This window comes from Trichinella spiralis, assembly GCF_000181795.1.
Source record: "Trichinella spiralis strain ISS 195 chromosome Unknown Scfld7, whole genome shotgun sequence".
Taxonomy (NCBI): domain Eukaryota; kingdom Metazoa; phylum Nematoda; class Enoplea; order Trichinellida; family Trichinellidae; genus Trichinella; species Trichinella spiralis.
Genome location: NW_003526946.1, coordinates 523720 through 537545, shown reverse-complemented (window position 1 = coordinate 537545; position 13826 = coordinate 523720). Strand labels below are relative to the sequence as shown.

Genomic DNA, 13826 nt, shown 5'->3' with positions numbered 1-13826 from the left:
GAACGCTAGGCGTAAGATCTTTCCTGCTCCTTCACTACTCGGTCGTAGTGTATCAGCACAAGACACAACCCGTCGAGTACTCTGTCGATTCAATATTTAAGATTAATAGCGTGCGAGTTGCATGTCGCGAGGAGACGGCGTCATTTACAATATTTACTCTCTCAGTTTCCCATGGGCCTATAATAAGTCATCTCATGGCAGCTCGCGTCGACCTCATGTGGAACGCATCGCCGATATTTGAAACACGCTGTAGGAAGCTTTTTCGACATCACATAGATGAAGCAGCAATGGGTTGCAAATAACTCGGAACTGGTCGGTCGAACGGTATCTGACACTATTATCGTCGAGGAGGCATCGGTTTCCGGGAGATTTATGGACGTGGACGAGGTGGCCGTTTTGGAGATTCTGGACGTGGACGAGGTGGTGGATTCGGGAATTCTGGACGTGGACGAGGTGGTGGTGGTGGTGGTTTTGGAAGTGGAAGAGATGATTTCGGATACGAAAGGGCTGGAGCAGATAGATATAACAATCAGAGTGATGTGCCCGACGGCAGCCGTGGCGTCGAACATCGAAGACCGCCCGTGACGTACGTGCCGAAAGAGTTGGACGAGGCGGATTTCAACTCGTTGTACATTTCGAAGGGTATTAATTTCGAGAAACAAATGGAAGTGGATGTTGAGACGAGAGGCGTCAATTGCCCCGCTCCGAAGAATTCATTCCAAGAATTTGGCTTCAGCGATGTTCTGCTGAAAAACATCAGCAAATTGCAGATGACGGTTCCGACCCTTGTCCAACGTCACGCGATTCCAGTACTTTTGCAACGCAGAGATTTGATGGTCTGCGCGCAGACGGGCTCCGGCAAAACCGCTGCCTTTTTGTTGCCGATCATTTCGCTTCTTGAAGAGCGCGAACGTATCCCGGGGAAAATAGCCCCCCAAGCGGCCGTGGTAGTTCCGACTCGAGAATTGGCCCAGCAAGTGTTCAGCGTGTGCAGGAGCTTGTTGGTCGATACAGGGTTTCGGTGTGCCGTGGCTTACGGCGGCGTGAGCGTCCAGTACCAGCTGAGCGAACTGTGGCGAGGGTGTGACATCGTGGTCGCGACCCCTGGCCGTCTCGTCCAGTTCATGGAGATGCAGAAGGTGACGTTGAACTTCTGCAGATTTTTCATTTTCGACGAAGCCGACCGAATGTTGGACATGGGCTTCGAGGCGACGGTCCGCCAAATAGCGAGCACGCTTCCGGTCGGCGAGTTCATCACGGCCATGTTTTCCGCTACGTTTCCGGTCGAAGTGCAGTCGTTGGCGCGTCAATTTTTGCGTGACGATTTCATTTTTAAAATTATCGGTATCCTGGGCAGTGCCAACCAGGATATTATGCAAAGTATCCGGCTGGCGAAATACCAAGCTAAAGACGATCAGTTGTTGAATATTTTGAGAGAAATTTCAGAAGAGTACGAAGGTCGCAACGAGATTCCGAAAATATTGATTTTCGTCTCGCGCAAACGAATGGCGGATATTGTGTCGATGGAATTGTTGAACAACGGTTTCAAGTCGACAAGCATACACGGAGACCGGGAACAGTACGAGCGTGAGAAAGCGTTGAGAAATTTCAAACAAGGCAAGGCGAACGTGTTGGTGGCTACGGATGTCGCGGCTCGGGGTCTCGACATAGCCGGCGTGGACTATGTGATCAATTTCGACATGCCCAAATGCGTCGACGACTATGTTCACCGCATTGGTAGAACTGGGCGTGTAGGCAACCCGGGACGAGCGATCAGCTTCTTCAGCTGGCGAGACGACCAAGCGATTGCGAAAGACTTGGCCGATATGCTGCAGAGGTGTGGTCAGGATGTTCCAAACTTTTTGCTCAGCGACACCGACGACGATGTCGAATACAGCACTTTTCCATCAGCTCAGAATTCCGGCGGTGGCAATGTAGAGCTCGGCACCACGCAACTCCAAGAGCAGTCTGTTGATGAAGATTACGGATGGTAAAAATCTCCAGAACACAACAACAAAGCACAATTATATTATAATAATAATAATAATGGTATTTTTTGAACAAAATATATACATACATACCGTACATACCTACGTATACATACATTATACGCATATACAATATATATATATATATATCCCTTGTGTCTTTAGAAATGTATTTTTGAAATGGTAAAAGATTGCATTTGCAAATTGTTTTGAAAAACTTATGAATTAAGTTTTTTGTCTTTGCAAATATTGTACCTATTTATTTTTTCATGCTTGTGTTGTGTTTTGTTTGAAAAGTAGTAAAAGTGTTTATGGAAAATAATTATTGGTTTGCAATGGTTTTCTTCGTTCTCTATTCAAAGCGAATTTTTTTAAAAAATATTTTATTCAATAATAAAGTGAATTCGAACTGAACGTGATGAGAGATAGAGAAAACAGATTTTAAAAAATTATCAAATTTCGAAACAATTCCAAATGTGAGTTCGTAAATTGGTAGCGTTGCTTTTCTCCGCTAATGTCGAAGCCGAGTTTTGTTCACTGAACGTGAAAAATGAAAATTTTGCCAAGAAAGAGGCTGTTTGTAGATAAATTTGTAGAAGCTATAAAAAAATTATTATAATAATAAATGATGAATACGATAGACAAGAAAAACAATATTGACCTTTATTGATATATATATATACAGCTGCGTGAAGAAAATGAATAGTGTGGTCAGTTGTTGTCCATCCCATTTGTTTTGCATGGAGTTTAAGGATACCTGCTGTGTGGATGCAACAACTGTCAAACAGGCGCAAGCAGTTGTTCACAGCAATAGATGTATATTATTTAATAGTCAATCTCGATCGGTATTAGAAAAAAAAATATATACATATATACCGTCAGAAAACAAATTATCAACTGAAAATAGTAATAATAGAAATAAAATATTTTTAATTTTATAAAAAATCGATTTTTATTGTTGTTTTATTATTGCAACATCGTTTTATCGCTGTGAAAATGAAAAAAATTTGCAACGCTGAATGCAACATTTTGTTTCTTTTCATTCAATCTTACAGTATCCATCATTCATGGATGATAAGTAAAAAATTTCCAATTAAACAAAGTTTCTTTGTTTGATTCAGTTCAAGATAGCAAAATTGCATTGCGATTATAATTAACTGAAATTACGATAATAACCGCATGCAGTATGATGCTAACGTACAGAGATGGTTGTGACCGATAACTGGACAATTAATTGGTCACCACCGCACGCATATCTTTTCATCCTGCCGCCGACCGTATCATACAATAAATGACCACAGCGTAATGGTTCAAAATATGCCGTTCAATAATAACAATTTTCAATTACTATTTCAATAAGCATTCGCTGTTCTTTTGCTAGCATTGTTGAATTTGTTCTTGCATCCAAAGCTAAATTTTTGTTTTCGTTGCAAAGATAGCTTTTATTTAATTTATTTAAATTTTATTTTCATCGAAATCGGAAATCGATGGAAAAAATGGAAATTTTTTTTGGAATGGGGGGTTTTAACCACTGGACCAGCGTTTTCTTGTTCGTTCGACGTGATCGAATGAAGTATAAAAAACAATTATCAATAAAATAAGAATTGAAACGTTTTGATAAAATAATCAATATATTTATTTATTTATTTAAATCAAAATAGACAAGATACAATGTTACTGGAAATATGAACATTCGGGGAAAACAACTTTAATGTTTTTTATTTTTTACTTTTACCTCACACAGTGTGAACTTTGCTCAGGTAATGATTGATTTATTGGCATCAATTAAACTGTCAGATAAATTTACAACCGCACATGGGGAAGTTTTGTACTTTTCCGACAATTGTTCACCTTTTGCCAGTCTCTGACCCTGGTCAAAAAGCTACTCCTCATTCGGAATGATTCATTTCTTCCCTCAGGTCAAATGTACAACAAACGTGAAACAAAAAGATAATCATAAAGTCGCATTTCTAATCCTAATCCTAATTATTATTATTATTATTATTATTATTATTATTATTATTATTATTATTATTATTGGATTTATGCAAAAATAAAATAATCCGTTGTTCTTTTTTCTTTTTCGATGTTCATGTGATAAAGTATTGTTATTGTTATTTTTTGCAAGATATCAAATTACCACGTGATTTGTTTTTAGAAATTATTCCCATAAATCTGTTCACTCATTGTTCATTATTCAGGTGACCAAGCGATTGCACAGCTGACAATGGATGCCAACAATTTGTGAGCATCTGTTTTCGTTTGTAAGCTGTTTGTATTTACCACAAAGGAAAGATGGCTATGAATATCAAGAAATGGAACTGCCAATTTTTCAATGCTGCTTAATTGAAACTGAAGAGGCTGTTTCTTCTTTGACCAAGAACCAGAAAAATAAACAGATATTTAAAAATGTAAAAATAAAATAAAACCTTCAAAAAATATTAAATTCAAATAAGAGGTGCAAATTGATCGTTGAAATTTAAAATGATTTTACAACTGAAATGAAACTGTTTGCCAAAAAAAAGATATTTTATTACTAATTTTAATCATGATCTGCAGTAAAGTATCACTTTTATCCACTTTAAACATTTGAAAAAAGTCGTTGATCTTGTAAAAAAGTCAAATATTTTCATTTATTGAAAAATTTTATCACAAAATCGGTAATCTCAAAGCAACTGCTTTTAGTATTTAACAAAATCATTCCTGGCAATTTTAATCGAAATGTTTACAACAATTAATATACAAATTAAATTTATACTTTCATTCAATTTGTTTTTGTACGATTTTTGTTTCTACTCTGTTATATTTTTTATTCGAACTTTCATGTCATTATACTGTAAACTGGCGAGAATATTTTACACGTCTATTTTTCCATTTAAAGTTGAAAATGTAATATGAAAATTATTTTTTATTTTATGTTTTAAAATAATCTTTACAAATTTCAAAAATTATACCTATTGCGAATCATTTGAACAGATTGCTTATTTATGACAATAATGTTACGTTATTTGACAGTTTTCCACTAATTAATTATCTACACAAGAACTGTTTGTATTATTTGAAAGCAATTTTTTCACATTTATTGCAATGTAGAAAAAGATGAAGAAAATTGAGAGAAAACTTCGCAAATTGATTGCTTCTTTGCAAAAACACGAGCCAGATGTGGTAATTACTGAACAACCTTCTCAGGTTTGAATTTTTGATGAAAATGCAATTTTGTATTTGCACTATTTGTTTTGAGAATTTGTTTGTGGCTAACGGTGGTCTGGACTGTGGAGTCTCTCCTGAAGAACTGCGACACTTCTGCGCTGAGCATGCTGCTGGCACTTTTGACATTTATGTTCGCATTCATAAGCCATATTCCTTTGTTCACTTCGATTCAATACAAGATGCTATTACACTGTTTGAGCAATTTCAAGGTTGCAAACCGTATTCATTAGAAAAAAATGTTGCTTTTTATTTTTTATATGTTCAGACAGGTAATTTATGCGTGTTGATTCAAATTATTTATGTATTCATCTGAAATATGTTTTTCATGAATATCACAGGACGGGGACTATTGATATTTAATAGCAAGATGAAAATTTTAAATTTTTAAGTATTTAATATTATATAAATTTTGGCATTCTTTGTTTGTTTCAGTGCCAAATGTTGTGTCCACAAACCCTGTGGCATCAGTGCCTGTGGGCTTACGGTTGGAGGAAAATTTTGTTTCCGAAAAAGAGGAACTTTTGTTGATTCAGCTTGCAAATGATTGCATTTCACTTTGCCCGGATGGTGGTAATTTTATTTGAATTTTTCAAAACAATATGAATTATGATGTTTTAGGATCAAAGTTGAAAAATCGCACAGTTTTGCACTTTGGTTATGATTTTATTTATACTACCAACGAACCCGATATCGAAAAACCGGCGAAACAGCCAATTCCAGATCTTTGCCATTCCTTATGTGAACGCATGCTATTTCATGGATTTATTTCAGCACTTCCAAATCAGATAACTGTTAACTTCTATGAACCTGGCCAAGGTGGAGCAAAGGTGAATAAAAATGTGTTTTAATTTTAATTAGTATATTTTAGGAATTCCCCTCCATGGCGATAATTCTCCTCTGATAAAAGGGGAAGTTGTATCGTTGAGCCTTGTTAGTGATGTGAGTAATAAATGTTTATCATGCATATTTTTTGTGTTGTTATTTTCATCCTTAAAACTTCCCTCATCATCATCATATCTTCTGTGATGCTGTGAATATGCTATCATATAATTTTTAAATTTTAAATTTTATAAATAAAGTATCATTTTGTATTTATAACAAAGTATTTTTAATTTCATATGTAAAACTGTCGATTTCTGTATGATGACAGTAGAATTTTATTAAGAAGATTTGCAAAAAATAACTAGTAGATTTATTTACAAATATTGATAAATTATTTGTAAATAATTTAGCAAGTAATTTTTGTTTTTCTTCTTTTTCATTAAATCTTTCTGAAGCATCATTGTTTTAGGCAGTTATGAGCTTTAAGAAAGATACAAATGAGCACTATTCTTTAATTTTGCCCAGAAGAAGTTTGTTAATTTTGAAAGATGAAGCAAAAGATATTTGGAAGCATGGGTATGAGTGGACTTGTGATTATTTATATTTATTTGTATTGTTTTAGAATATCATCGAAGAAGTACGATCTTGCATGTGATGGTCGATTGTTAAAGCGAGACAAACGAATATCCTTCACATTCCGCAACGTCGGTCCTGCAGAAAGTATGCTCGCTCACTTTTAGCACTTTTTAATCGAGCAGTTATAAAATACAGATTGTTACTAAAAGGAACTATGAAATTTTGTATCATTAATTGAAAATTGTAACTTTTTTTAGATTCATCTTGTTCGAAAAATTGCTGTGACTGTTGTACAAATGATACTGGTCAGAGCGTTACAGATCTAAATAGCGTTGAAAATGTTTACGTTCATCAGGTAGCTCTTTTACATTAAATATTTGTTTGTTAAATGATCCGCCTAAGAAAACAATAAAACTTTCGGTTATATGTATTAGGTGAAGAACTAAATGCTGCCAAAATGATAAATTACTGCGGTTTTAATCTATTACAGTTTTCAGGAATGTCGTATAATTATTTTACAGTAAACTGTATGATATACAAGTTCTGTTATCTTGTCAGTATTAATGTCAGTGATTTCCATTTTAAGTCATTGTTTTTGTTTATTGTATTATATACTGTATGTGTTTTGTGTAGGTTTCAAGTAACTGTAGTGTATTAAATAAGCATTAAATGAAGAATGTAATTAAAATTGCTTAAGTGATTCAATGGATAAATGATAATAGTGGTTTATTTGAATGATGATAAGGAAGTGGTGGTGTTTTCGATTAGATCAAAGATGATACAAGAATATGTTCAATGAGTACAATTAATTTTAATAAATAAGGCTGAATGCATTTGAGTTGAAAAGAGTGGGGGTTAGCGGGGAATCGAACCCCGGGCCTCTCGCACCCAAAGCGAGAATCATACCACTAGACCACTAACCCTTGTTTTGTAGTGTCCTATGATTGGTATATATACATAAGTTTACTGCTGTTCAGTTTAATGGTTGAAAAGTTTAAAATAATAAAATCCTGTCTTTGCTTTCCGCGAAACTTGTTTACCTACTAGACAAATAAACATTGTTGAGACCATAGAGAAAATTCGAATCGAACATTTCAATTATAAATAATGCTTAGATGATTTGTTCAAAGATGTTGAAATTCAAAAATGAATATATTGTATTTAATATGAAAAGTTTTATTTTAGGTTTATGAGCAAATTGCGGATCATTTTGATCAAACTCGGCATTCATTGTGGCCAGGTGTAAAGCGTTTTATTGAATCAATTTCAAATGGTAGTCTGCTTTTGGATGTCGGTTGTGGCAATGGAAAATATTTATTATGCAAAAAAGATATTGTAAATGTTGGTTGCGATCGTGCTTTCGCATTATGCAGCATTTGTCGAAGTAAAGGGTTCAATATTTTTCAAGCTGACTGTTGTGATCTTCCTGTTTTGGACGACATGTTCGATGCAGCTTTATCAATTTCGGTAATTCATCATCTCCCTACAGAAGTAATAATAATACGATTATTTATTGGTTTAATTAATTAATTAATTAATTTGAAAAAGGAATTTGGAATTTTGATTTTAGAATCGGCGGCGTCGTGCTGTAGAAGAAATTGTTCGCATACTTCGACCAGGAGGACAGGCTTTAATTTACGTTTGGGCAATGGAACAGCGTCGTGATGGGAATGAATCTTTTTACTTGAAAAGTGGCAAAAAGAAAGAATATTCATTTTGCAACGACGATGAAATTCCATCCTCATCCTTGTCCACATCCAAGGAAATATTTCCTGTCCACAAGAATAGACAGCAGTTTCAAAGTCAAGATTTGCTGGTTCCTTGGAAATTTGCCAAAAGCAAATTTAATAAATCTAATGATATTGATGATAAGCGGCGTGAAATGTTTCTGCGATATTATCACGTTTTCAAAGAGAACGAACTGCAATCTCTTTGTCAACAAGTCAGCCGTTGCATTGTAGTAGAATCATATTATGAACAAGGAAATTGGTGTGTTATAGTAAAAAAAGAAAATTAAACTTATTTCTATTTTTAATTTTGTTATCTTTTGATTTTATTAGAAAATTAATGAAATTATATAAATTTGTTTGCTGTTATAAAAGATTCAATAAGACAAAATCAATAGTATTATTTAAGGAATATTTTAATTAATTATTGCTATGCAATTATAGTTTTTCTTCATATCATTCATTTGTATATTTTATGAGGACATTAAAATTTATGAAAAAAGTACTTTTGTGCATATTTTCAATAAAAGCTATCGCGTGTTCAGCTGCAATGCTTGCGATCAAATTGCCGATCATTATGACTAAGCTCAGCATTTATTATTTTCATTGAATCGGCTTTATTTCAAGTTTTCGTACATAAGAATACATTGCGAGAATATCCCCAATAAATTGGCTATTAAAATTTCTCAGTCAAAAGTTTTAAAAAATTACTGTTCACTTCTATTTATACAAGTTATTTGCAAATTGTTCCCAATGGAATTATATATATATATGTATGTATTGTAATATTAGTAGATGATTGGTAATAATATTGTTTGATTTGTGATTGTTGTTTTTGCTAAGAGTGCTGTATCGTCAAGCTGGTAAAGCAACAACAATTTCTGTTTATTGGATTAAGATGAGCACTTGCAATTGAGTTTGCAGCAGGACACTCGCTACGTAGAGATGTTAATTATGCTTTCTCAAATCACCTCTCCAGTAATACATTGAAGTGTTCATTGCGTTCATGTAATGTTTATTTTTGCAAATTGTACTTTTTTTTTGATATTTATTTATTTAATGTAGAAGTAAAGTAAAGTAAAGTACGTTGTGCTTGTAATCGCGTGAAATGCACGTGCTACAGCGTGTAAATTATTCATTGCACAGGCCGAAAGAATTTCTTTTACACAAAATGTTTCAGTGCAATTAATGTTGATTCATTTTTTTTAAATAGATATAGAATTTCAGGTTTTAGGTTACTTTGTACAGATTTAAAATTGACATTGCAATTCATGCGCAACTGCTACATCATTTGAATATTTGTATAAATTATTTTGCTGTCACTGTTAGTAATCAAATGCATTCTAGATTTCTATTCGAAATATTTGTTGTTATTAATGCTGTAATTTCAGAGTGAATTATTTAATAAAATTTGCTCTACATTTTTCATAGCTAGCAAATTACAGCAAAATTTCAAATGAAGTCAATTTTTAACGTGAAAATCACATTACTGTATTCTTAGGTAGGTGGTACTTTGGCACAAGTCCAATTCGACGATTTGTTAAACTGGTGAATGATCAGTTATTTGCTGTATTCTCTTGCGTAGTAAGTTCAAGTATTGTATTTTCACTGGAGGAATTTGAGTTTTGTTGATCTAATTTATTCGTATTTATGTTTATGCTTTGTCGGCTCACTTTTATTTGTTTTGTTTAAAGTTTAAAGACGGTTTTCAAGTTACACCATTTTGATAAGTATTCAAGGAAAAATTTGTGCAATTTTGTGCCTGAAATTGACAATAATTAACTAGCTAGTCGCAGATTGTTTTCTGAGCTTCGCGTTGACACGCTTCATTGCCCAACTTGTTTGTGTTAAATTCTAATTCAATTATCACGTGCACGGATAAACATGATTCTGCTCTCGAAAAATTGTTGTTGAAATTTTTAATAATCTGTACATATTTTTTGCTGTACATTTGTATAATTTAAAATAATTCTGAAAAATTAAGGATTTGTAAAACAGATCAAATCGAATGTTTGCAATGAATAATCGTCGTTAGTAATCAACTGTATTTGTGTTAACTTTAAAGGGAAAATTGAAATAAAGTCGAATGCATGAAATATTGCATTAATGTTGTTTCAGAATTGCTGTGTTTCACAAGATTACAACAGTTGATCAGTATTTTGTATTTGAGGGTTATTTTTTGTTTTGTTATTATTATTTTTCACTGATAAATTTTACATTTTAAAATTATTTGTGTTAGTTATGAAGAAAAGTGAATAGTGAAATGTAAATTTTATTTATAACCGTGTCTTTTACATTTGAATAGAATACATTCAAATGAAGCAAAGCACTGTTAACATATTTGCTCTGTTTTGATTAAAATTTTTTTTGTTTAATTTCCTTTCAAATTTGAAATGATTGTAATTCGATCTGTTTATAAAATATAGAACTTTAATTGAAGCGGTAAATTTATTTTCTTTTCAAATTGTTATTTCCATATTAATGATTTTTTATTTCATTCAACTAATGGCTTCATTTAATATGTAAAATGAAAAGCGGAGCGCATTTGGAAATTTCTTGAAGAGCTCGAATTATTCACTCACTTAGTTGAATAATGCTTTGCTTTAATTTGCAAAGTTGATCAATTCTATTATTACTTCAGTGATGAAATTTTTCATTAGACTTGTTTTCTGCATTGATTTATTTATTGTGGTCAAATATAACGAAATGTTTGATCATATTGTTTTTAGCTGTATTTTTTTAAAATCATTTATGGTTGATTAATGTATATATTTTTTTCAAATTTAAATTAATTTGAGGTAATCAAATTTTTTGCAGTTTAAAATCATTAATTATTATTATTGTTGTTGTTGTTGCTGCTGTTATTATTATTATTAGAATTCATTTTTGATATGCAAGCACAGATGGTGTATGTTTGTCGAAATTGATTTTGAATGCTCATTGCAAGGTTATGCAATTTTTGATAATTTTCATTTAACGCAAACGTATACTTTGAATTTAGTTTTTTCGTTGTTATTTTTCAGTTATATAGGCTGTTAATGATAAATTTTGAAATATGTTATTTTTAATGTGATGTGTTTGTTATTGTTTCATCATCATGTTTTTTAAATTTGTTACATATCTGTAAAGCAGTAATCGATTTTTCAAAGGGACCAATTATTGGTAATTATTCCATTATCATCAGTTTTGAATTTTGAACAAAAGTATTTACTTGCTTGTTTGCATATTCAGTATTGAAAAATTGATATTGAGAATTGAAAGTTTATTGTATTATTATGACAAGTAGAAATAAATAAATAATAATGATATAGTAAATTAGTTATTTGTTGAAAAATTTACATATATTCTCTTTCTTCTCTGCGTGATGGGTTGAAGAAGAAAGATTTTTCATTTGACATTCCAAAGCTGACAGCTGAAAATTGATTAAGCAAAAGAAATATTTCTTTTTCTTATTATATATCTATTTTGGAAATTGGGAAAATCTTTCGTTGTTAACTGATTCGCTGCTATATGCATATATTTGGAAAAATTAATATTTTGAGAAAATCATTATTTAATTATATAAATAAAATCAATAAAAAAGAAAGAAAATTTGAACATTCGTTCGATTCAGCTGATTTTCATTTGACTAGTAAATTTTGAATTTGATTGTTTTGTTTGTAAGCAAATTTTTACGTATGCGGTGTGTAATTTTTATTTCTAAATGGACAATTTGAATTTGTAATAAAATTGCATTTGAAATGTAAATCAAGTTTTATTTTTAAATGAAAAATGTTTCTATTGTTTGCAAAGTCGATGAATAACAGAATAAATGAAATGATTTGTTTATGTTATGCAAAAAGATTAATTTAAAAGTTGAATAGTTTGAAACCGGTGTGGAAAAATTATTTATTGCTTGTTGTTGCTGTCGTTGATATCATTCAATGCTGCATACACGCATATATACGCAATGCTTTCATGGTCTTGAATTTCATTTGCAAAATTTAATAATAGAAATAATTCGGGGAACTCTTTTTGCTAAAATTTTATTAAATAGTTGATTATCAATCAGTGTGTAGTGGTCGGGATTTTTGTTTGTGTATGTACATTTATTCAATTACTTCAATGATTCCCTGGTGTTATACATATATATATTATATTTGATTTTCTTTTAAGCAATACTTTGTGTTTATGACAAGAAAAAAGTTGTAAATTGATTTTTCCTATTAATAATAATAAGGAAACGAGAGAAGTTGCTTCTGGACTATTTTTAGTATTCATTGAATTGCTGCGATGCTATGTTGTTTGCTGAGATCATTAATAATGATTAATTGTAATATGACACAACGCTTAAAATGAATAGATCAAGTTTTCATTGATTCGATGATCTTTTATCTGTTTTTCAATTTTCTTTATTATAAAATTTAATGATTTTGACTGAATGAAATATTATTAATGATAAAAATTACTGAATGGACAAGTATTACTAGAAATAAATCCGAATCTGTTTGTTTGATTGGGAATATTTTCTACGCATATATATATATATTTATAAATGATCAATGGGTAGGCATCGAGTTCATATTTTGTTGCGTAAGTTTTGTCAGTTGGAATTTTAATTTGTTTCAAATTCTGAAATTGAACTTTGCAAAATATTGATGCGCGAGATAAATTTAGCAAAGCGGCCAATTTTGTTGTTGTGAAGCTTGTGCTTGGAAATGGGGCGTGGTGATCAATATTTTCAAGCAAAACTTTGTTTGCCATTCACATGTACATATATGTATAGTATAATTGTAACTTTGTTTGTTTATTGAGATTTTATGAAATTTTATTAATTAATATTAATATAAACATAAATTTCAGTTGTTTTTCAGGTATTCCAAAATAACAAACGTTGCTTTCATTGTTGCTGTTGATGGTGGTGTACGTGTGGTATGGAAGCGGATGATTGTTGGAATAATGGAAAAGAAGGGTTTTCTGTTCAAAATTCCAACGACATTACAGACTCCGGGTCGAAATTAATTGTGCAAATTTTATTCTTTGCCCAAGCTCGTGAATTGACCGGCTTGAGCAGTTGTTCGCTTGAATTGGAAAAGCCGCTTTTCCACCAATCCGTTCGTCCAATGTATGGCGCTGATTTGAAAGCTTTAATTGTTGAAAAATTCCCCTCCCTTCGACCGATCGCTTCAACATTGCTAATTGCGGTCAATTCAGATTACGTTCGCTTTGATGACGAGGTGCATTTGTTCCAAGGGGTGGAAGTGGCCGTCATACCTCCAGTGAGCGGTGGTTGAGTCAACATTACAACATATACACATACCAGAGCCAACATTGCGTGTGAGTACAACATAAATTATGCATATATCTATTAGTTTGTTTTCACTTTACTTTGTGCAGTAATTATTTATTTATGATATTTTTGAAACATTTTGCATTTGTTGTTGTTGTTGTTCTGATGAATGCATGCAATCTTTTGTTCTTTTCTCCAACTTTGTTGCTTCTTGATATATGGAATTGATATGCA

The 13826-nt window shown here is 32.2% G+C and overlaps 5 protein-coding genes and 1 non-coding gene across 6 annotated transcripts; 4 read left to right on the top strand and 2 right to left on the bottom strand.

Moving 5' to 3' along the window:
• Nucleotides 1-165: 165 nt before the first annotated feature.
• On the top strand, nucleotides 166-1087 carry Tsp_12123a (conserved hypothetical protein; the record flags this gene model as incomplete). Its single annotated transcript, XM_003373039.1, has 3 exons — nucleotides 166-291; nucleotides 349-947; nucleotides 986-1087. Coding segments are annotated over 3 exons (827 nt in total), but the record flags the coding sequence as incomplete, so codon positions are not given.
• A 43-nt stretch (nucleotides 1088-1130) lies between these two features.
• Nucleotides 1131-1994, top strand: Tsp_12124 (ATP-dependent RNA helicase vasa). The gene has a single exon (XM_003373038.1). It carries the CDS (start codon nucleotides 1131-1133, stop codon nucleotides 1992-1994), a length of 864 nt encoding a protein of 287 aa, XP_003373086.1.
• A 3093-nt stretch (nucleotides 1995-5087) lies between these two features.
• Tsp_12125 (methyltransferase domain protein) lies at nucleotides 5088-8933 on the top strand. Its single transcript, XM_003373037.1, has 10 exons — nucleotides 5088-5177; nucleotides 5230-5467; nucleotides 5817-6014; nucleotides 6067-6137; nucleotides 6490-6596; nucleotides 6643-6740; nucleotides 6854-6951; nucleotides 7782-8063; nucleotides 8167-8585; nucleotides 8768-8933. Exons 1-10 carry the CDS (start codon nucleotides 5088-5090, stop codon nucleotides 8931-8933), a joined length of 1767 nt encoding a protein of 588 aa, XP_003373085.1.
• Nucleotides 7448-7519, bottom strand: Tsp_12126. The gene has a single exon. It is a non-coding gene; the product is annotated as a tRNA-Pro (tRNA).
• Nucleotides 8934-10109: 1176 nt separating the features above from the next.
• Tsp_12127 (conserved hypothetical protein) lies at nucleotides 10110-11721 on the bottom strand. The gene is made up of 2 exons (XM_003373036.1): nucleotides 11663-11721; nucleotides 10110-10266 (listed from the first exon to the last, which is right to left on the bottom strand). The coding sequence occupies exons 1-2, from the start codon at nucleotides 11719-11721 to the stop codon at nucleotides 10110-10112; spliced, it is 216 nt and encodes a 71-aa protein (XP_003373084.1).
• Nucleotides 11722-12774: 1053 nt separating this feature from the next.
• Tsp_12128 (molybdopterin converting factor, subunits 1/2) lies at nucleotides 12775-13596 on the top strand. The gene is made up of 3 exons (XM_003373035.1): nucleotides 12775-12782; nucleotides 13177-13274; nucleotides 13307-13596. Exons 1-3 carry the CDS (start codon nucleotides 12775-12777, stop codon nucleotides 13594-13596), a joined length of 396 nt encoding a protein of 131 aa, XP_003373083.1.
• Nucleotides 13597-13826: the final 230 nt, after the last annotated feature.